Source organism: Malus domestica, chromosome 01 (genome assembly GCF_042453785.1).
Source record: "Malus domestica chromosome 01, GDT2T_hap1".
Classification (NCBI taxonomy): domain Eukaryota; kingdom Viridiplantae; phylum Streptophyta; class Magnoliopsida; order Rosales; family Rosaceae; genus Malus; species Malus domestica.
Window position 1 is genome coordinate 6,783,744 of NC_091661.1, and position 21,082 is coordinate 6,804,825.

At 41.0% G+C, this 21,082-nt stretch overlaps 2 protein-coding genes and 1 pseudogene across 2 annotated transcripts; all 3 read left to right on the forward strand.

The window, feature by feature from the left end:
• Positions 1 to 1,441: 1,441 nt before the first annotated feature.
• On the forward strand, positions 1,442 to 3,318 carry LOC114826678 (probable polyamine oxidase 5; annotated as a pseudogene).
• Positions 3,319 to 9,298: 5,980 nt separating this feature from the next.
• Positions 9,299 to 15,659, forward strand: LOC103406063 (DNA replication licensing factor MCM7-like). Its single transcript, XM_008345083.4, has 15 exons — positions 9,299 to 9,451; positions 9,541 to 9,608; positions 9,762 to 9,821; positions 9,929 to 10,152; positions 10,555 to 10,738; positions 10,985 to 11,107; positions 11,244 to 11,333; positions 11,528 to 11,670; positions 11,956 to 12,133; positions 12,542 to 12,733; positions 13,163 to 13,335; positions 13,512 to 13,715; positions 13,934 to 14,099; positions 14,668 to 14,889; positions 15,162 to 15,659. Exons 1-15 carry the CDS (start codon positions 9,421 to 9,423, stop codon positions 15,267 to 15,269), a joined length of 2,166 nt encoding a protein of 721 aa, XP_008343305.2. The 5' UTR covers positions 9,299 to 9,420; the 3' UTR covers positions 15,270 to 15,659.
• Positions 15,660 to 18,335: 2,676 nt separating this feature from the next.
• LOC139194359 (uncharacterized) lies at positions 18,336 to 20,470 on the forward strand. Its single transcript, XM_070818717.1, has 2 exons — positions 18,336 to 19,409; positions 19,970 to 20,470. Exons 1-2 carry the CDS (start codon positions 18,336 to 18,338, stop codon positions 20,468 to 20,470), a joined length of 1,575 nt encoding a protein of 524 aa, XP_070674818.1.
• Positions 20,471 to 21,082: the final 612 nt, after the last annotated feature.

Genomic DNA, 21,082 nt, shown 5'->3' on the forward strand with positions numbered 1-21,082 from the left:
CGAGACCAAACTTCTGTCTTCAAAAGGCTTGAGACGCCAACACCGCAAAGATCAGTCTTTGAAAGGTTATCAAAACCCAAGAAACAAAGCGGCACAGCTAGATCTCTTCCGCAACGGTCGGCTTTGGACAGACTTGAAGAAACTAAGAAGCCTTCTAGAAACAGGAAGACAACGCCAAAGGGAGAGAAGCTCGACAGTCTAGCAGGAAAAGACGATGTTCAAAGCTTGATTCCTTCAAGGATGAAGCGCCAAGCAACTTTGGAAGTCGACACAAAAGGACCACTGAAGGTAAGGAGGCGCACCATCATCTACACCGGCCAATCTTCACGGCAACAAACCCAAGAGGACCGCACTGAAGAGAAGGCCCAAGAAGACAAAGAATACGAAATCCTGGAAAAAGACGTCACTTCCGGCTCTGTCAACTCAAAATTTTCACCTCAATCGCTGGGGGCATGCTCCAAAAACATGTCAGTCAAGCTGAGTGAAGTCGAAGGATGGACTCATGTAACTCCGAAGAAATTGCACAAGAAGCATATGTCTTCTCCACAAGCTCACCAATGGGAAAGGGGGCAAAACAACTCCTGTTCACCTCTAGAACAATGTGAAAGTGTTGGAGATAATGAAACTTTGACATGAAGATCATCCATCCCCATCACGATGCGTGACATCTTCCCAGAAGACTTCTTCAACTACTCAGTCAAGGCTCCTTGCTATGAAGATTGCGAGGAACGACTCTCTCAGATCGCTTGACGAACCAAGCTCCTCGTCTGTAAGAGCCTAAACTGCAAGACACAAAGCTCCTTGTCTGTAAGAGCCTAAACTGTAGGACACAAAGCTCCTTGTCTGTAAGAGCCTAAACTGCAAGACACAAAGCTCCTTGTCCGCACGAGCCTAAACTGTAGGACACAAAGCTCCTCGCCTGCACGAGCCTAAACTGCATGGCACAATGCTCATGGGCTGCACGAGCATAAAAGGCAACACCAACGCTCCTGGTCTGCACGAGCTGAAACTGCAACACGGCACCAAATGCTCCTTGCCTGCACGAGTTGAAACTGCAAACGGCACAAAAAAAGAAAATACCAAAAAATATGTATGTATTTGAACTACGTTACGACTTGATCTTTTCTTTGGAGGGGTACGTAGGCAGCTTGAATATTCAAAATTTCGAGTTCAGTCACATCAAAATATAAATAAATGTTTTATTAAAGAAAGTCAATTTTATTTAAAAAAAATGATGAATACATATGTTTATGTATTTAAAAAAAAAAAAAAAAAAAAAAAGGGAATACACAAGTATTATATATATATGTGTGTGTGTATATATGCGTAGCTTGAAAGCCGGGCCCATGTCAGCAACCCATCCTCATTAGTGTCTCAGCCCAGCAGCAAAAGGGCTCAAGCCACAACGGGCCCAAACTCCAAGCATCGTCACCGTCCTCATTCACCAATCAAGTATCCACATTGGGCCGCCTGGATGGCTCTACCACAACCTCCGCCATTAATGAACCCACATCACTTTCTCTCTCTACCCTCCGAATTCTAGGGTTTCTCTTTTCTCTCTCTACCATATCTTCTTTCCCTTTGGCCGCTGTGCTGCACCGTACGACGATCATGGGGTCGATCCCCGATCCCGGCGAGTTGACTGAGTTGACTCCGCCGAGCTTCGACGAGTTCCAGCGGCAGACCTCTCTCATGACCAGCTGCACTCTCCTCTGGAAGGAGCTCTCCGACCACTTCTTGTCCCTCGAGCAGAACCTCCTGAAGAAATCTGAGGCCATCAAGCTCAAAATCCAGACTCTGGAGCAAGAGACCAAGGCGTCGCTCGACGAGCTCGAGCAGCGCGAGGTCACGATCAGGGACAGCTTTGAGATCGCGCTTGGGAAGGTCGAGAAGAGCAAGGAGGCGGCGCTCAAGGTGTTGAAGAGAGGTCGCAGCGACGATGAGTACGAGGAGAGAATTGGCGGCAGAATCAACACGTCGGAGTTCGGCGGCGACCGGATTGAGATGGGAGCTACCTGGATCCACGACATTAGAGGCAGCCCGGTTCATAAAATTGCTCAGGAAATCAACCCTCGAGTAAGCGCATCCGTGGGAGTGCATGGACGGGTCTTCCGACGAGCCCACCACCGTCGCGAAATGTGGGTTGGAGCTGGAACCGGATGTGGTGGACCCCATTTCGTCTCTGTTCAAGAACTTGATGGATTATGCTCAGGGGAAGCAGGTGTTTGATGAAAGTCCAGAGAGAGAGTGCAATGGTGATTTTGAATACAGTAAGCTCGGAGATGACGCTTCCAGGATTTGTGCAAGCAATGACGGTGTTGGGAAGCTCAGTGTCGGCTCTTTCTTAAGGCAAGGCCTTGATACGTATTGGGTTTGGAAGAAAAAAACCGAGATGAGCAGGTCAGTGGCTATACAAATTGGAGCAGAAAGTTGCTGCAAGATACCATCTTTGCAATGCATGAGAACATCCAAAGGACTTATACATCAGCCGGTGATTTGTTAACTCTCGATTACAATGCAGAAAACGAGTACCGGATGTTTCCCGGCGAAGAAATCATCATTGCTAAAGGGTACTTGAGCATTGTTCAATCTCTAGCCTCTGTACTCCCACCTGGGTTGATCCAATTGGGCAAGAAGGTCAGAAAAATTCAATGGCAGCCGGATAATCGCAAGAACAAGGGCTATGAATCCGACACAAGGCTTGTGAAGCTCCATTTTTCTGATGGGTCAGTTTTGTTAGCTGATCATGTTATTGTTACAGTTTCTTTGGGGGTGCTCAAAGCTTCGATTTTCCAAGATTCTGGTATGTTCAATCCACCTCTGCCTCGTTTCAAAACCGAGGGGATTTCGAGGCTTGGATTTGGGGTTGTTAACAAGCTGTTTCTGCAACTGGGTTCTATTCATGCTCCTCCGGCATTTGATGCAATTCCCAGGAACCCAGAAGCCAGTTCGCCGAGATCGAAAAATGGGCATTCGCAACAAAGCCAGACCGGGCTGAGACTAACCGCCATTGTCGAAATAGTCACCAGTGACATAGCGGGAATCGGAATCCTCGCTCTCGTTTTCCTGTACATATACAGATTGAAGAAGAAGAAGAGCACCAAGGCCGAGCAAAGCGACGGCTCCGAGAGGCAAGGGCTGAGTAATGATACCAACATCATCTCCTTTTTGGCTCGAACCCAAACGCCGTCCGCCGGGCTCTTCCGCTTTAGCAATGGCTCGATGCTCTTTAAAAGTTGTTTAGGTTGGTATCCTCGAACAGTCCCACCAAGTACGCCTCTGCCGCCTCCTAGAGCGCCGCCACGGCGCTGCTCTTGAACCTCAGATCGGTCGATTTCGGGGCGGTTTGCTTGGTATGTGCCTTCAAGACAAGCTGCAGGGACTTCAAGAGATCACAGCGTTGCAGCCACCACCGTTCCGCCGCCTACTCGCATCGACGAGTGCAGCTTCGTCGCCGAGGAGACCAAAAAGATCTTCAAAAGCTTCGATTCCAACGGCGATGGCAAGATCTCCGTCAGACAACGTCCTCATGGCCCTCGAACTCAAAGTTAGGACTCTTCCTCCACACCTACCTCCTCCGTCTCTTGCCTCGCAGCTGCCAATGACTTCAACGACCGCCGTCAAACGACTAGCCGGTCGTGAAGCTCGAAGCACCATCTTCTCCGTCCTCCTTGCTCCGCTCCCTGCAAATTCCTCTACCCGTCGCCCAAATTTATACAGAAAAAAATAATAATAAAAAATAATATAAAAAAAAAAAGAAGGAGGTGATGGTGCATCTGGCACCACGTGAAAAAAAAGGGAATGGTGCGTCTGGCACCATGTGCAGAAAAAGAAAGAAAAAAAAAAATATATATATATATATTTATTTAAAAAAAAAAAAAAAAAAAAAAAAAGAGAAAAGAAAAGAAAAGAAAATGAAGTTATGATAGTGTGGTGTGTATGTACATAATATATGTATGTATATAGCAAAAAAAAAAAAAAATGCATCGAGAGAAATAAAGTTCATTTTATTTATTTTTTTTCTGGAAATTTTACACAAATTTGCATTATGCATACCTTAAAAAAAAAAAAAAATCAAATCAAATCAAATTTACAACATGGGATATTCAAGGACGATCAGGTGGCGCCTCACAACTCGGCAGAGCTCCAGGAAGAGAAGGCGTTGGAGGTTGGCTGTTTGAAGCCTCATCAGTCGGTACAGCCCCAGAAGACGAAGGTAAATGCTGCTGGAACAAACCCACAAACCTCCGATGATCAAGTAAAATCTGACCATCAGATTCCTGCATCTGGTCAATTTTCCGCTTCATGTTTGTGGCACAGTTATGTGCAAGCTTGTGCAACTGTTTATTCTCATGCTTGAGCCCTCTGATCTCCTGTTTGAGACTCATCACTTCAGCCGCCAACGATTCAACTTGACGGGTTCGAGCAAATAGGCGTTAGGCCATGTTGGACACAGAACCCGCACACTGCACACTAAGAGCCAGGGACTCCTTAACAGCCAACTCATCAGATCGCTTGGAAAGTAGTCTGTTATCTTTGGGAGTGACAAGGTTCCGGGCCACCACCGCAGCGGTCATATCATTCTTCATCACCGAATCCCCAACAGTAAGAGGACCAGTAGGGGATATGAAGGATGGGCGCCATATGTTATCTGGAGAAGACGGGACTACCTCTTCACCAAGGTTCAAATCAAAACGACGGTCGGAGGGTCCAGATATTTTCAAAGTGTTGAAGGAAGAAGAGGTCGGACGAATCAAGATCTTAGAAGTGCAAGAAGGGAGTTTTCACAAGTAAAATTCAAGTGTGCTTTGAAGCGAACAGCGTGCCTCTATAAAAAATCAGCACTCGACGGGGTTTCAGAGATCGAAGAGGCGAGCTCAGAATTCGAAGAGGCCATTCAAAAATCGAAGAGGCAAGCTCAGAAATCGGAGAAGCATCTTGCTTTTCCAGACGCGTCGGCACCCATCACACGCAAACTCAGCTTTGCGGAAATCACGGGTAATTTGTCGAAGCGCCGATCCCAGATATCGAAGAGGCGCCAGTCTTTTTCAGCCGCGTCATCACCTGTCATATGCACACTCAACTTTGCGCAAATTACGGGCAATTTGTCGAAGAATGCAGGTGAAGGAGAAAGCACGTGAAAGTTTACTGTCCAATCACGCGTTAGTTGCCGACACAAGTGAAAGAATAGTACCTCTACAGGTATTAAGGGACCTCCTATAACTGTCCACCTTCACCTTCCATAGCAAGGCAGACATACAGAACCTTTCTTCATCTCCGAGAATGCCTTCCCAACGAAGCCTCTCAAGTCACTTAATGTTCCTTATTCCTTGGGGTACCTCTGTAAGCCAATAACTTCAAAGCAAAAGTATCTCATATCACCAGGGTAGAAAGCAAGAGTATCTCATATCATGCGTTCTCCCTGTCGTTTCCTTTGTCCTTGCTCCTACCTACAAAGACAAGGATAAAGAAAACAATATGCCGGAACTTCCACTCAAACTCGGGTAAGGAACCGACTGCTTGGAACCCTTCCCTGATTGCCTACCTAGCACTGCTCTCGAGTACTCGTCTCCCACTGCCGTTGTACTTCCAAAGAAGCTGCCACATCTGCCTGGAGAACAAATAAGGCAAGTGAAAATGATACCTTGCAGCATGTGGAGACAAGGTACAGAAGGAACAAGCAGAGAAGAATGCAGTCTGCACAGTCAACTCAGCAGAAGGAGTCCGAGCTGAAGAACTCGAGAAGCTGCCATATCTGCCTGAAAAAACAAGCAGAGAAGAATGCAGCATGCTCAGTCAACTCGGCAGAAAGAGTCTGAGATGAAGAACTCGAGAAGATGCCACATCTGCCTGAGGAACAGATAAAGGAAATGAAGATGATACCTTGAAGCATGTGGAGACAAGTGCAACCAAGCACGTGCCGATTCATCCGCTACTTCTTCAAAAGCAAGAGTATCTCATATCATCAAAGTTGCAATCACTCTGACGGTGAATTCATTTTGACCCTCAAATTCTTGGGTCGACTTATTAGTCGTTGTAGGCTGCACGTGTCGATTCACCACCCTTGAATCAAATCCTTAAAGATCAAGTCACCAACTGGAAGAAAAGCCCATCAATCTTGAAGATCATACCGTTGACCAAACTGCTCAGGTGTGAATTAGAAAGATTGAACAGAGCAACAAGTCGTCACCTTCACCTCGTGCCTGCTTGTCATGTGTTCAAGTCAACCTTCAAGGATCAAGCCCTAACGGCCCTTGAAGAAGTTTCCAACCAAATTCAAGATCAAGCATCGACGGCCCTTGAGGAAATCACAAGTCCGATTCAAGATTAAGGGTCTACCACCCTTAAATCAAAACCTAGTTCAAGAATAAGCTGTGGAAAATCAACAATTGGAGGAATCCAGAAAATCCTCCAACCCAGTTCAAGATCAAAGCTGTGGAAAGTCAACAAGCGCAACAAAATACGTGCCGATTCACCCACTACCAAAGCCAAAGATCATTCACCACATGAAGCTCCTTGTGGTCCAATTTCAACCTTCAAGATCAAGCCTCGACGGCCCTTGAAGAAATTTCAAAAAAAAGTTCAAGAACAAGCCTCAAAAGCCCATTAAAGAAATCTCAAAGCCCAATTCAAGATCAAGCCTCAACGGCCCTTGAAGAAATCTCCAGCCCAATTCAAGATCAAGCCTCGACGGCCCTTGGATCGACATCTACAGTAAGGGACTTCAAAACGCATCTCCTACACGTGACAAGCACATGTATACGACGTGCCTTGAAGTGGGGGCATTTGTAGACATCGAAATTTCGGTAAATAAATGTTGACCGATAAATCAAAGTGTCAACGCTCATGTATTACATAAATTTTACACGTAGCGTGTGACTCAACGAAAATTGAAATGAGTTGGAAAAGTCATCAAATAGGACACGTGTCAACACTTGGCAGAAATGACTTATTTCATCTGGAATATTATATTCAAAGTTAGGCCTTGGAAAATTCTATAAATACAAGCCCATTTCATTCATTTAGGGGAACCAATTCATATTACACCTTGAAGCTCTGAAGCTCTGAAACTCCGAAGCTCTCAAGCATCCAGGTTCCCGAAGAATCAAGAAAGCCTTCTTCGTTCTTCGTTCATCGTTCTTCCAAGATCAAGCCCCGACGGCCCTTTGGATCAACAATCATCCACCAATTCAAGATCAAGCCCCGACGGCCCTTGAAGAAAGTGTTCTTCGTTCTTCGTTCATCGTTCTTCCAAGATCAAGCCCCGACGGCCCTTGGATCAACCATCCACCAATTCAAGATCAAGCCCCGACGACCCTTGAAGAAAGCACCATCGTTCATCATCAGTTCATCCAAGATCAAGCCCCAACGGCCCTTTGGATCAACAAACGTCGACAAATCCACACATCCAACCGTTCTTCAAGATCAAGCCCAAAAGCCCTTGGAGATCCGTTCGTCACTGTTCTTCAAGATCAAGCCCAAAAGCCCTTGGAGATCCGTTCGTCACTGTTCTTCAAAGATCAAGCCCAAAAGCCCCTTTGAAGATCCGCTCAAATCCACCTTCAAGATCAAGTCCACGGCCCTTGAAGAACGTTCATCCTTAGATCAAGCCCAACGGCCCTTTGGATCAATCACACATCCACAAATACACACCTTACGGAGATCGAATCAGAGGATCAAAATAGAGAGAGATTGTAACCCAAAATCATCAAATACAAATATTTGTTTGTGCGCGTTGTTCTTGTCTCTTTCGTTTCAGGAATTTTCCGTGTTCACAGTCTCATCATCTTATCATGAGACGCTTGGTTTCTTGTCAAGTTTTTGGACAATGATAAAAAAGTTTTGTATGGCCATGTTGAGAACGTAATGTATAACCAAGTCCGCAACGTAACATACACTCCCTACAAAGATTGGCTGTTCCAATTTACATGATCTTGATATAGCATCACAAGCATGGCCGCCACAAATTACAAATGCAACTGTGAAACGCTTGCATTAATAAATCTGATCCGTTGGCTATCACACGTTATCATATTTGCCGTTTCTATTTTAAATTATGTCTAGCCATATTTGCCATTTCTGTTTAAAATAATGTTTAAAAAGGAGGCAAGTATTTATCGAAAGAAAAATTAAAAATAAAATAAAAACGTATACTCCCTACAGAGATTGGCTGTTCCAATTTACATGATCTTGATATAGCACCACAAGCATGGATGCCATAAATTACAACTACAACTGTGAAACGCTTGCATTAAATCTGATCCGCCGGCTATCACACCTTACCATATTTGCCGTTTCTATTTTAAATAATGTCTAGCCATATTTGCTGTTTCTGTTTGAAATAATGTTTAGGAAGGAGGCAAGTATTTATCGAAATAATATTTTTTTTTAAATGAAAAATAAATCATGGCTTGAGAGGTTCGAACTCTTGCGGGGGATCCCCATGCACTTAGCAAGCACACGCCTTAACCACTCGGCCAAGGCAACTGTTGATGACATTGCAGGCTGCTTATTTTTTAATTAAATATTTAATTAATAAGTTTTTGTTCCTAATTTCCTATCGTTTAGTGATCTTTATATTTATCTTCACCCTCATCACAATGTTAGTTGAATTATTTGTGCCGGCCATGATCGTATTATGCATTATATATCTTCACCCCAATTTACTCACATCGCAATAACCTACTCATGCAAGATCATGAGTAGTACCAGTAGTAGTGTAAACATGGAAAATTCTTGAAACGAAAAAGACAAGAACAACGTGCACAAAATAATATTTGTATTTGATGATTTTGGGTTACAATCTCTCTCAAATTTGATCCTTTGATTCGATCCCTGTAAGGTGTTGATTTTGTGGATGTGTGATTGATCCAAGGGCTGTCGAGGCTTGATCTTGGATGAACGGTTGAAAGTTTCTTCAAGGGCCGTTGAGGCTTGATCTTGAATGACGGTGATGAACGGATCTTCAAGGGCTTTTGGGCTTGATCTTGAAGAACAATGATGAACAGATCTTCAAGGGGCTTTTGGGCTTGATCTTGAAGGACGGTTGGATGTGTGGATTTGTCGACGTTGTTGATCCAAAGGGCCGTTAGGGCTTGATCTTAGGATGAACGGATGATGAACGATTCCAACGAAGCCATATCTTTCCGGATATTGTTCAATATGTAATACAAGGCAAGGCCGAATTGCTTGAACGGTTGAACCGATTACTCGGAGCTTGGGCCGGCCCTACTAATAGGCCTTCCTTTACGGCCTTGGCCCAGCTCAATGAAAAGAAATTACCCTCCCCTTATTTTCCCGCCAAAACCCTCGCCTCTATCCGTCATTTGCCGCCAAATCTGAGCTCTCATTTACTTTTCAGTCTGTGTGTGACTGCCCCTTTCTCTCTTGCTCTCCCACTCTCTCCAATTGCTGGCAACCATGAAGGACATCAACTTCAGCGCTGAAAAAGGTCAGTTTTCGTTGACCGATCTCTCTCTCTCTCTCTCTCTCTCTCCCTCCTCCGTCAATACTCGATTTAATATTTGTTATTTTTGACAGAGCTTGCCAAGGATTTTCTTTCCAACTTTCCCGATTCGAATGGCGAACCCAAATACATGCGCATCCTTGTGAGTATCCCTCTTCTTCTTTACCACATTTTCTTGTAAGCTTTGATAGTACTGTCTGAAAACCCTAATTTCCCGTTGGATTGAATGCCGGATTCATTTTTCTGAATTATTTGACTATACAGCAGCAATATCTAAATGTTTTTTACTTTTCAGCAACAAGTTGCAAACCGCAAATTTCGAGCTATCGAGATTGATATTGAGGACTTGTTTAGTGTAAGTTCCGCCTATGCTTGGGATTTTGTTGCGAATGCCTAATTATTATTTGTGAAAGAGTTGTTGATTTTCTTATACGACATCAATTGTTAATTTGTGTTATGCAGTACGCAGAATTGGATGAAGAATTCTGCAATCGAGTTCAAGAAAACACTCGGCGATATATTGGTATTTTTGCTGATGCTATTGATGAGCTTATGCCGGAGCCCACAGAGGCATTTACAGATGATGATCATGACATACTCATGACTCAGAGGTCTGATGATGTACCAGAGAATATGGATGGTCCGGATCCACACCAGAAGATGCCTCCTGAAATCAAGCGCTACTTGTGAGTTCAAAGCAAAATCCTAATTCCGGTTGTGCTTGTTTGAATGAAATTTCAGTCTAAATGTGTGAATTCACTGAATTGTGTGGTCACACTGATACACGTCCTGTTTCGGGTTTAACTTTTGTGTTTAGTAGTTTATTATTCATGACTCATTAGTAAATGAACGTCGATTTTCTTAAAGGTATTAGCTAGTTTGGTTTGCAGTATATGTTTTGAAAATATGCTGGTGCGATGTAAGTTCAACAGAGGTTTATCTCAGATTAATATTGGTAACTTACTTTTACATCTATTCCATGTCTTCTGTTGTAGTTTATTAATAAGTTTCATATGCTTCAACTTTCATTTGTAGTGAAGCTTTCTATGATGTTTGAATTTACTAGTGTTTTTTCATATGTATTCTAGTGAAGTTTACATAAGAGCATCTTCAAGTGGAAAGTCGAAGCCATATGCAATTAGGGAGGTCAAGGCTTCACATATTGGTCAACTTGTAAGGATATCAGGTATTGTGACGCGGTGTTCAGATGTTAAGCCATTGATGCAGGTAGCTGTCTATACATGTGAAGAATGTGGTTTTGAGATTTACCAGGTACTTAGACACAATCCTTATGTTCAGCCATTTGATTGCCAATAAGCCATAATACAGTTTGGGTATTCAGCGTATTTTGAAACATTTGTTGTTAGCTACAAACCCATACATACTCAACATATTTCAAACCTTCTTATTTCTCTCCCTTTTGGAGTATAATTTATTCAATGCCACTGCGCCTATACTTGTGCCTAGTTTCTTTAAAGCCACTTTTGTTGACTCATGAATTCTTTTTGTGCCTAACAGGAAGTAACTGCTCGAGTCTTTATGCCACTTTTTGAATGCCCATCCAGGCGTTGTATAACAAATAGAACAAAGGGGAACCTTATTCTTCAACTCAGGGCATCAAAGTTCTTGAAATTTCAGGAGGTACTTTATGCCGATTTAGTCACAGTTATTTAATAGCAGGGACAGCTGTATTAGAATATGGTTTTGCATTAATTTTTATCAACAGTAGCGTTTATCATCCTCTTTTGTGATATAGTTAGATGTGGTTCAATTTCAGGCAAAGATACAAGAGTTGGCTGAAGATGTTCCAAAAGGCCACATTCCACGGACAATGACTGTTCACTTCCGTGGTGAACTCACAAGAAAGGTTGAATACTTCTATGTTAATTATCATAAAGTATTTTAAACTAAAACTTACAGTTTTGAATGAATCCCTTGCAATGGGGTAGATGGGGGTTTCCGCTTCACATGATTGCAGGAAGTGATGACATCCTGCTTCTACTTAACTGATTATAACTGTTTTCTTTGAATTTGCATGTGCCTCTTCCTCAACACCATTAGGTAGCTCCGGGTGATGTTGTGAAATTATCTGGGATTTTTCTTCCTATTCCTTACACTGGTTTCAGAGCAATGCGGGCTGGCTTAGTTGCTGATACTTACTTAGAAGCCATGTCCATCACACATACTAAGAAAAAATATGAAGAGTAAGGCACTATTCCATGTTCAGTACAATTTTGTCTTCAGTTGATGCATCTCGTTTATCGTTCTCAGTCGACAAAACCATCTATACTTGTGTAATTGACTAAATTACTTTTCATACAAATGTTGTACTATATATTGTTCTCATCTTTTCAACTCTTATCATAGAGTTTATCTGGTGCTTGTAATACAATTTTTGCTAAACTTATTGTTCTTTTTACCTACTTTGATAAACCTCTTTAATTCTTAGGTGAAAAAGGTATTGTGTACTAACTTGAGTTATGCCACAGTTATGAACTTATAGGAGATGAGGAAGAACAAGTTGCACGTTTGGCTGAGGATGGTAACATATATGAAAAGCTGGCTCGATCTTTGGCACCTGAAATATACGGGCATGAAGATATCAAAAAGGCTCTGCTTCTGCTCCTAGTGGGCGCTCCTCACAGGAAACTAAAAGATGGAATGAAGGTAAGTTCTCACCGTTACCAGATGCCATCTGACTCAATTATATTGTTAAATTGAATTTTGCTTATCCTTCTGAGAATTTTTATTCACAAGATTATGTATTTCATTTGGATGTATCCTCTACATTGAAGTGAAAGATCAGCAGTCCTCCCTTCTTCCTTCCCTCTATTGCAGCTTCCTGACCTGGCACTTGCATGTCCTGGTCACCGGTTAATGGTTATGTAAATTGAGTTTCAGTTTGCAATTTGTCTCCTTCCTTTATAAGATGGGATTCCCAAGCCAAATGTTCTATTTTTAGGATAATTCCAAGCTCATATCATGTCTGTGATAAAGTAGACTGGTCATAGCATGTTTTATCATTTGCACGATAGGACCGCAAGAGGTCATAATACATTCTCCTTCAAAATGCAGATTAGAGGAGATTTACATATTTGTCTGATGGGTGATCCTGGAGTTGCAAAGAGCCAGCTTCTCAAACACATAATTAATGTAGCACCCAGGGGAGTATATACAACTGGCAAAGGAAGCAGTGGAGTTGGTCTAACTGCTGCTGTTCAGAAAGATCCCGTCACAAATGAAATGGTCCTGGAAGGAGGAGCATTGGTGAGATACATATGCTCCTTTCAGTTATAATATATATATATATATATATATATATATATATATATATATATATATATATATATATATATATAGACATACATATGTTTATTTTTTCATGTTATATGAGTGGAAGAGCATACAAAGTTACAAACCAGTAAATACTTGCCGAATATATGCATAATACTCGAGAGTTCTTAATGTTAAACTTTTATTGCATCATACCAGTGTGTGCCTTTGATGCAGAAGCAATAGCTAGAAAGTGAAGAGGGGAAGTAAAATCTAGCCAGTTTTCAGGAGTCAATCCATAACCAATTCACTTTATAATCCCTAATTAGATCTGATTCCCTATAGTTCTTTATTAGGCTTTCTATATGATTATTATTTTAGTGTTTCTGGGTGTTGAATTGTGGAAGTATTAACTCATTTCAGGTCCTAGCGGATATGGGAATATGTGCTATTGATGAGTTTGATAAGATGGATGAATTAGATCGTACAGCCATACATGAAGTTATGGAGCAGCAGACTGTCAGCATTGCCAAGGCTGGGATCACTACGTCTTTGAATGCAAGAACTGCTGTTCTTGCTGCAGCTAATCCAGCATGGTAAAAATCTTTCTACTTATTTTTAATCTGGTTTATATAGGGCATTACTCCTTGTCACTTATCTTCTAAATCATATTGCTCTAATTATGTGGTGCCTTTTCCACTGCTGGTAGCCAACCTTCTGTGTAAAATCTGTGCAAACTCTTACAGTAGTTGTTTTATGTATGTTCTTGAAGGGGGAGATATGACCTACGTAGAACTCCTGCTGAAAACATTAATCTTCCACCGGCCCTTTTGTCAAGATTTGATCTTTTATGGTTAATCCTGGATCGAGCAGATATGGATAGTGATCTTGAGATGGCTAGGCATGTTGTCTATGTTCATCAGAATAAAGAATCTCCGGCTCTTGGCTTCACTCCACTTGAGCCATCTGTTATTCGGTAAATTTCACATCACTTTTACCATGGAAAGCTCAGTAGTACTGATTTCAGGATCTTCTCTTTTGTTTTAGTCTTTCTATTGATCACTTTTCCATGCAAACGAGTATGATCTCTCTGTATAGAACTTGTAATTTGTAAAGCTACCTAAATCCTTATTTTCAAGTCTGCTGATTAGTGGTACTTTCTGATAAGATCCTTTCTTTTATGATTTTTTTCAGGGCATATATTTCTGCAGTGAGAAGATTGTCTCCTTCAGTCCCACAGGAACTTGAGGAGTATATTGCTAGTGCCTACTCTAGCATTCGGCAAGAAGAAGCTAAATCGAATGCCCCCCATTCCTATACAACTGTGAGAACTCTGCTCAGCATTCTTCGAATATCAGCTGTAAGTCCTGCCTTTCACTTTTTTCATTTAAATAAATGTGGTTCTGCAAATATATGCTGTGTATCACAATAGAATGAGATGGCAAGAAATGATACAACAACATATACAGAGCATCAAAGTTGACTGAGGTGGCAAAATTGATGGTTTCTAGCCATCTACATAGGCATAGGGTTTGGGTTCTGCCATCTTCATCAGGCAGAGGGAAAGCCACCCAATTTAAGAGTGTTACGACCTAAATGGTGTGTATTTAAGCAGAACCTTTCTGCGTATGGAGTGGGTCAGATGTTTAGGTTGGAATTGTAAAAAGGTAATATGTAGGACAGTAGGAGTATTGTTTGTACCATCTTTTACCCATTTGATGGGTTGCTCAAGAAACTGCGTCCATAAGTAGAGGAAGAATTATCTAGCATGGAAATCTAGTATGCTTTTTTGGGTATTATAGATTAATAGATTTTCTTGGTTTGTTGGATGGGTTGCTCGAAAATGCTCATCCGGAGAAGGAAGCAATATATGTTTATACTGGGTGTGTTGATCACGCAACAGACAAACTAACTTCTTTCGCTTACAGGCAATAGCAAGACTCCGACATTCTGAAACTGTGGCTCAATCTGATGTGGATGAGGCATTAAGGCTGATGCATATGTCAAAGTTCTCTTTGTACTCAGATGATCGCCAGAAATCTGGTCTGGATCCTATTGGAGATATCTATTCAATTTTGCGAGATGAGTCTGAGACAACGGGCAAGCAGGATGTGAGCTATGCACATGCTCTAAATCTGATTTCTAGGAAGGTTAGTTTTTGCAACTCAACTTTAAGCATCTTGTGATCGATGTTCAGATAAATAATTGAATGTCAACCTATATAAGTGGATCTAATGCCGAAAATCCAACTGCACTGCTTAACATGTCAAACTAGTCCAAAACTTGAAAGTGATAAATATAATTATATAATTTATAGTAGCAGAAATTCAAAATATATAGCAAAAATGAAAATTCGTGATAATCATGTTCGAACGTCTATCTATTTTGTCTCAAGCCATGTGGAATGTTTGCTTTGGAACAGGGATACAGTGAAGCCCAACTGAAACAATGTTTAGAGGAATACGCAAACATAAATGTGTGGCAGATTAATCCTATTTCTTTTGACATCCGATTCATTGATGCCATTTGAAAGATCAGTGAGTGGGAGGAAGCCACTCAAATCGGGAAATCACATGTTTCTATTGAAGGTCGTTTCGAGCTTTTCTTGGGAGTACATCATTGGTTGCTTCATCAACCGTAGCAGCGCCATCTGCCAAGATTTGTCTACATTTACCTTGCTGAACCTTGGTTTCATTTACTCTTTTGTTGTAGCTCGGACTGTTTAGAGCTTTAGCTTGAGTAGATAAGATTATTCGACGTGGCATGCCATCGTTGCAGAACTGTATTGGGAGTCTGATTAGATCAGTTAGCTGAAATTGTACTAGTTCGTTTGTATTTTGATATTGATGTATTAGGATTTTTTTTCTTTCTTTTATGTTTCCTAAATTACAAATACAATGCGCATACATGAGATTTGCTATCGCTCGTTGTTCACACGTCTAAATCTTAATAGGTATTAAGTAGGTATAACATATGTTTAAAACAAAAAAGGAAATCAAATTAACGCATTTAATTCATTAATTAATTAAGGAAGATTTCTGAGAATTAATAGGATTCGTCCTCCAGGAATAAGCCCCGTATGGTCGTCGGACAATCGGACTTGGGACAGCAACCTCTTCAGTTGCAGCCAACTTCTCTGCCTCTCTTTTACTTTGTTGAACCAAATCCAGAGGTTTCTACAATGCACACGTTTATTCATATGGTTTCTACTTATGCTGTTTCAACTTAATGCGTGACGATTAGTACGAATAATGATATACGCGTGTGAACTCATGAACACAAAATCTCGATGCAATGTGCATTTCTCAATTTGTTTGGCTGGTTTCCGTTTAGGTACTGTCTCTCTGCTACTTGTTTCCATTTACTGCTTGATTATCGGAGGGCATGAGAATTGAATAGAGCACGATCTCCAGTTATGGAAGCTAATGAAGTCATCCGTCATATGTTTGTTTGTTTGTTTGTTTGTTTGTTCGTACATGTTAGCTAATGGAAGCTAATGAAAAAGGAAGAAAAAGGATGGATTGGAAGAGTTATAACGGAGCATCCATCTTTAGCTATTTAGTAGAGAAGCGCATAATTTAGTGAAAGTTGCACGGAAACAGCTAATGAATTGTTGAATGCATTATTATATCTTAACAATTTTGGGTTGGCAGTTTTCTTGCACTTTTTGTCTCTATCCAGGTCTAACTTGTATGAGCTCATCCAAGTTGTAGCAGCAGGCTGGCTTGGGAGCAGTTGGGTTTGAGTCGTTTGACTCAATAGCCTTTTTACTAATTCAGGCTTAGATTGTGCAGGCATGTCGTATTCGTAGAATAAAAGGGAAAACCAAACCTTTTTGCCTTGCTATAGGAAGAAAATAATTAAGGGTTAGCTTGGTTTGCAATAAGTTGAGTGAATGGGACAAAAATTGCACTCCACGCTTGCATTTCCTTTTTGAGGATTTCGTAGAGTACGGTGAAGGTCAGTTCAGTAGCTGGTGGTCTACTTAATAATTTACTCCGCAGACGCCATTCATATTCATCAACTTTGTTTAATGGTTGTTTTTTAATGTTTCAGGTTGCACTCAAATAATGGATCCTCGGAAGTGTACTTTGTCTGGTGGTGCAACCTCTCTTGCTATGACACCTCCAAGCATTTTAAATAGGTTAAATGAGAAGGCTCGGTTTGAAAAAGAAGAGAGGGATACAGGTCATGTTGTCGAGGCTGGAGTCGATATAGACATTAGAGAGGTTTATTTTTTTTATTATGCATTTTCTGTCTCTTGGGCCATGCCAGAGGACTTTCGAACAGTTTGGGAATGATCTTCTGGAACATCAGCTTCTACCTAGAAGGTTTCATGCTTGGTTTTCACGGAGCGGAATGAGGATGCTACCTCTTTCCCATTGAGTTACAACAACTTGGTTGAAAGGTGCGTATTTTCCTTAGTTTGTCCAACAACTTGGTTGAAAGGTGCGTATTTTCCGTATTTTCCTTACATAATACCTTATTTTGTTCTTGTTAGAATTGGTATTATGTAATGCGTCCAGTGTCCTCTTATTACAGAATATATATGTTTTAAGTTTTAACAGTAGTCACTTAATAAATGTGTAACACATGCAACAAAACACACACCCAAGCCTCACATTACATGCCGGCACCCCTTGTCTGGTATGGTACCCTAACCCTAAACTTTGGTCCTTAATCCATGTCCAGTCGAACAGACAATTGGCATCTGATACGTAAAAGAGGAAATGTACTGGGTTGTGTTAGAAAATGAAATAGTTGCTTAAACTTTTGGCAGTAGTGGTAAACAAACAAGTTCTATGGTATCTGAACAGAAGAACTGAGCATTAACCTGAATTCTACATGTTGGAAAAAATTATCAGGGTGCGCGGGTTTTCTTATTGCATTCCTTTGATTTCTTTCTATACTGTATAGGTTGGCCTAGTCATTTTATTTCCTATGTTAATGTGTAAATTGATGAATTGATCAAAGAGGTTTATAAGTTTCATTAGTGTTGTGTCTTAGCTCATAGGCTGAGATGGAGTGATAAAAGTGTAATGTGCTAGTTAAGTCTCATAGGACTTGATAGTGGACAAGTGTCCTAATCTAAGCAATGAAAATGGATGATTGAGATTGAATTGAGGATATGTCTCTCTCTCTCTCTCCTCCAACGGTTATTATGTTCGTATGTAAGCTCACATGTGGTGTGTGCTCACTTGGTGAAATACAAAAGAAGTCACAGAGAAACCTTCCCTGTTTTCTGAGTTTGAAATTCCTTGTTTCGGCTCTTCTTCTTGTCTAACAAATCTGCATTTTTCTTCTCTAATCACTAACATGGCCTCATAGCCTGGTTAGATCTAAATTTCTGGGCGTCGTGGTTGTTAGGGTTAAGCTCGGATTCACAGCAACAAGCTCATTGCAGTGATTCGAGCTCATATCTGTGATCTAGTCTAACATGGCTGGATCTGGAGGAGGAGAACTCAGAGCGCCAATCTTCAATGACGATAATTTTGATTTCTGGTTAATCAAAATGAAGACCATTTTCCATTCACACGAATTATGGGATCTGGTTGAAAGTGGGTAAGAAACTCCTGCGAAGAAGGAGGAGGAGCTCATGGAGACGGAGAAGAAGCTGATGCGTGAGAATGTGGTCAAGGATGCTAGAGCACTCAGAATCATCCAAGGTGCCGTTTCAGATCAAATTTTTCCGAGGATTGCAACCCAGGAAAGTGCGAAGGCTGTGTGGGACATTCTGAAACAAGAATTTGTGGGTGATAAGCAAGTAAGATCTGTGAAACTTCAAGGTCTTAGGCGAGATTTTGAATATACTCGCATGAATGATAATGATTCTCTCTCTGTGTATATTGCTAAATTGTTTGATCTGATTAATCAATTGAAAAGCTATGGTGAAGATTTAAGTAATCAAAGAATTGTTCAAAAGTTGTTAATCAGTCTACCTAAGTCTTATGATAGTATTGCAGCTATGATAGAGAATACTAAGGACTTAGACACCATAGATGCACAGGATGTTGTTGCTATCCTAAAGGGTTATGAACAACGACTTGATAGACATGGGGAAAGTAGTATGGAGAAAGCATTTGCTAGTTTGAATATTGCACCGAAATCAAATAGGTTTAACAGTCAGTCAAATAGTAGCAAACATCAGAAAAAATTTAAGCCAAAAGGGAAACAGTGGGGAAATAAGGCTGAATGGGGAAATAAGGCTAGTTTTCCTGTGAAGAATGATGCTAATAACACTGGAGATAAGTGTAAATTTTGTGATAGATTACACTATGGAGAATGTTGGGTTAAGAACAAAGTCAAGTGTCACAAGTGTAACAAAATTGGTCATATTGCAAGATATTGTAATTCAAACAAGGCTGTGCAACAAGTGAATTTTGCTAATCAGGTAGAGGAAACTGGAAATCTATTTTATGCTAATCATTCAGGGGAAATGAAGAAGATAAGTGATGAATGGTATATAGATATCGGATGTAGTAATCATATGACATCCAGGGAAGATTTGCTTGTTGACATTAATAGAAATGTGAAAGCCAAGGTTCAAGTAGGCACTGGAAACTTGGTTGAAGTGGCTGGAAAGGGGACACTGATCATTGAAACAATGAAGGGCCGAAGTTACATAAGAGATGTAATGCTTGTACCTGGTATTACAGAGAACTTGCTCAGTGTAGGACAGATGACAGAGCACGGTTATTTTCTTTTGTTGGGGATTATAAAGTGGATGTGTTTGATGACAGGTCTCTTAGAAATCTGGTGGTTAGTGTGAAACAGAAGGGAAATATGTGTTTTCCTTTGATTCTTAATATCAACCAAGAACTAGCATTGAGAACAAATGTACAGGGAGATGCAAAGATGTGGCACAAAAGATATGGACATCTAAATTTCAGGAGTCTCAAGCTATTACAAAGTCAAGGAATGGTATTGGGGCTGCCTGAAATCCAAGATAGTAATGATGTGTGTCAAGGCTGTGTGCTTGGGAAACATCATAGGGAGCCATTTTCAAAGGAGATCACATGGAGAGCACATGAACCATTGGAACTGATACATTCGGATGTATGTGGACCTATGAAGGTTCCAACCACAAGTGGGAATAGATACTTTCTTACGTTCATTGATGATTATTCATGAATGTGTTGGGTCTATTTTATGAGGAATAAATCAGAAGTATTTGGGATGTTCAAGAAGTTTAGAGCAATGGTTGAACTGTAATGTGGTTACTCTTTGAAGAAATTGAGAAGTGATAGAGGTGGAGAATTCACCTCCACTGAATTTAATGCATTTTGTGAATCAATTGGGATGGAAAGACAACTCACTGGGTCCTATACTCCACAGCAAAATGGAGTGGCAAAAAGGAAGAACAAGACAATAGTGGAAATGGCCAAAAGCATGCTGCATGAGAAAGATTTACCCTACAAACTATGGGGAGAGGCTGTCAACACTACAGTCTACTTGTTAAACAGGTGTCCTACAAGTGCATTAAATTGTGTCACACCATTTGAAGCCTATAGTGGAAGAAGACCAGGGATTAAACATCTCAAGGTATTTGGAGCTGCATGCTATTCTCTAATACCTAGATATTTGAGACATAAACTGGAAGCATCAAGTGTAAAAGGAGTTTTTATTGGATATGCAGCTTGTGATAAGGGATATAGAATTCTAAATCCAACCACAATGAAGGTGATTGTGTCTAGGGATGTAGTGTTTGATGAGAATGGGAAGTGGGATTAGGAAGAAAACAAATTGAGAGAAATCTGTGTTCCTCTAATTCCACCTGAGGTTAAGGAAACAAATGTTAGTGAAGTTGAAGAGTCTACCAGGACATCATCTTCTATTTCTTGTGAAAGATCAAGAGCTCAGGGTGCAAGTGCACAAATACATCCTGTTGATGCATAAAATCAGTGAGGATTTTGGTACAACAGAAAGTGTTAAGTTTATGACCTTTGCTAAATTGCTTCGGTCACTAGTGTGGATAAGTATGTAAATGGATAGAGACAGGGAAACAAACACAAGATTTACGTGGTTCACCCAGATTGGCTACATCCACGGAGTAGAGGAGTTCTCATCAATTGTGAAGGGTTTACACAAGTACATAGGTTCAAGCTCTCCTTTTGTGAGTACTAGTGAATGATTTAGTACAAATGACATTAGGAAATATTGTGAGAGAATGATCTCTATTTATAGAAGAGAGTTTCTAGTTTCATTCTGACATTGACACGTGTCGTGTTGTGATTGGCTTTTGATGTTGACACGTGTCGCGCTATGATTGGCTTCTGATGTTGACACGTGTCACATTGTGATTGGCCTCCTGGTTGGAGGGAAACTCTTCTGGGTCCTTGACGG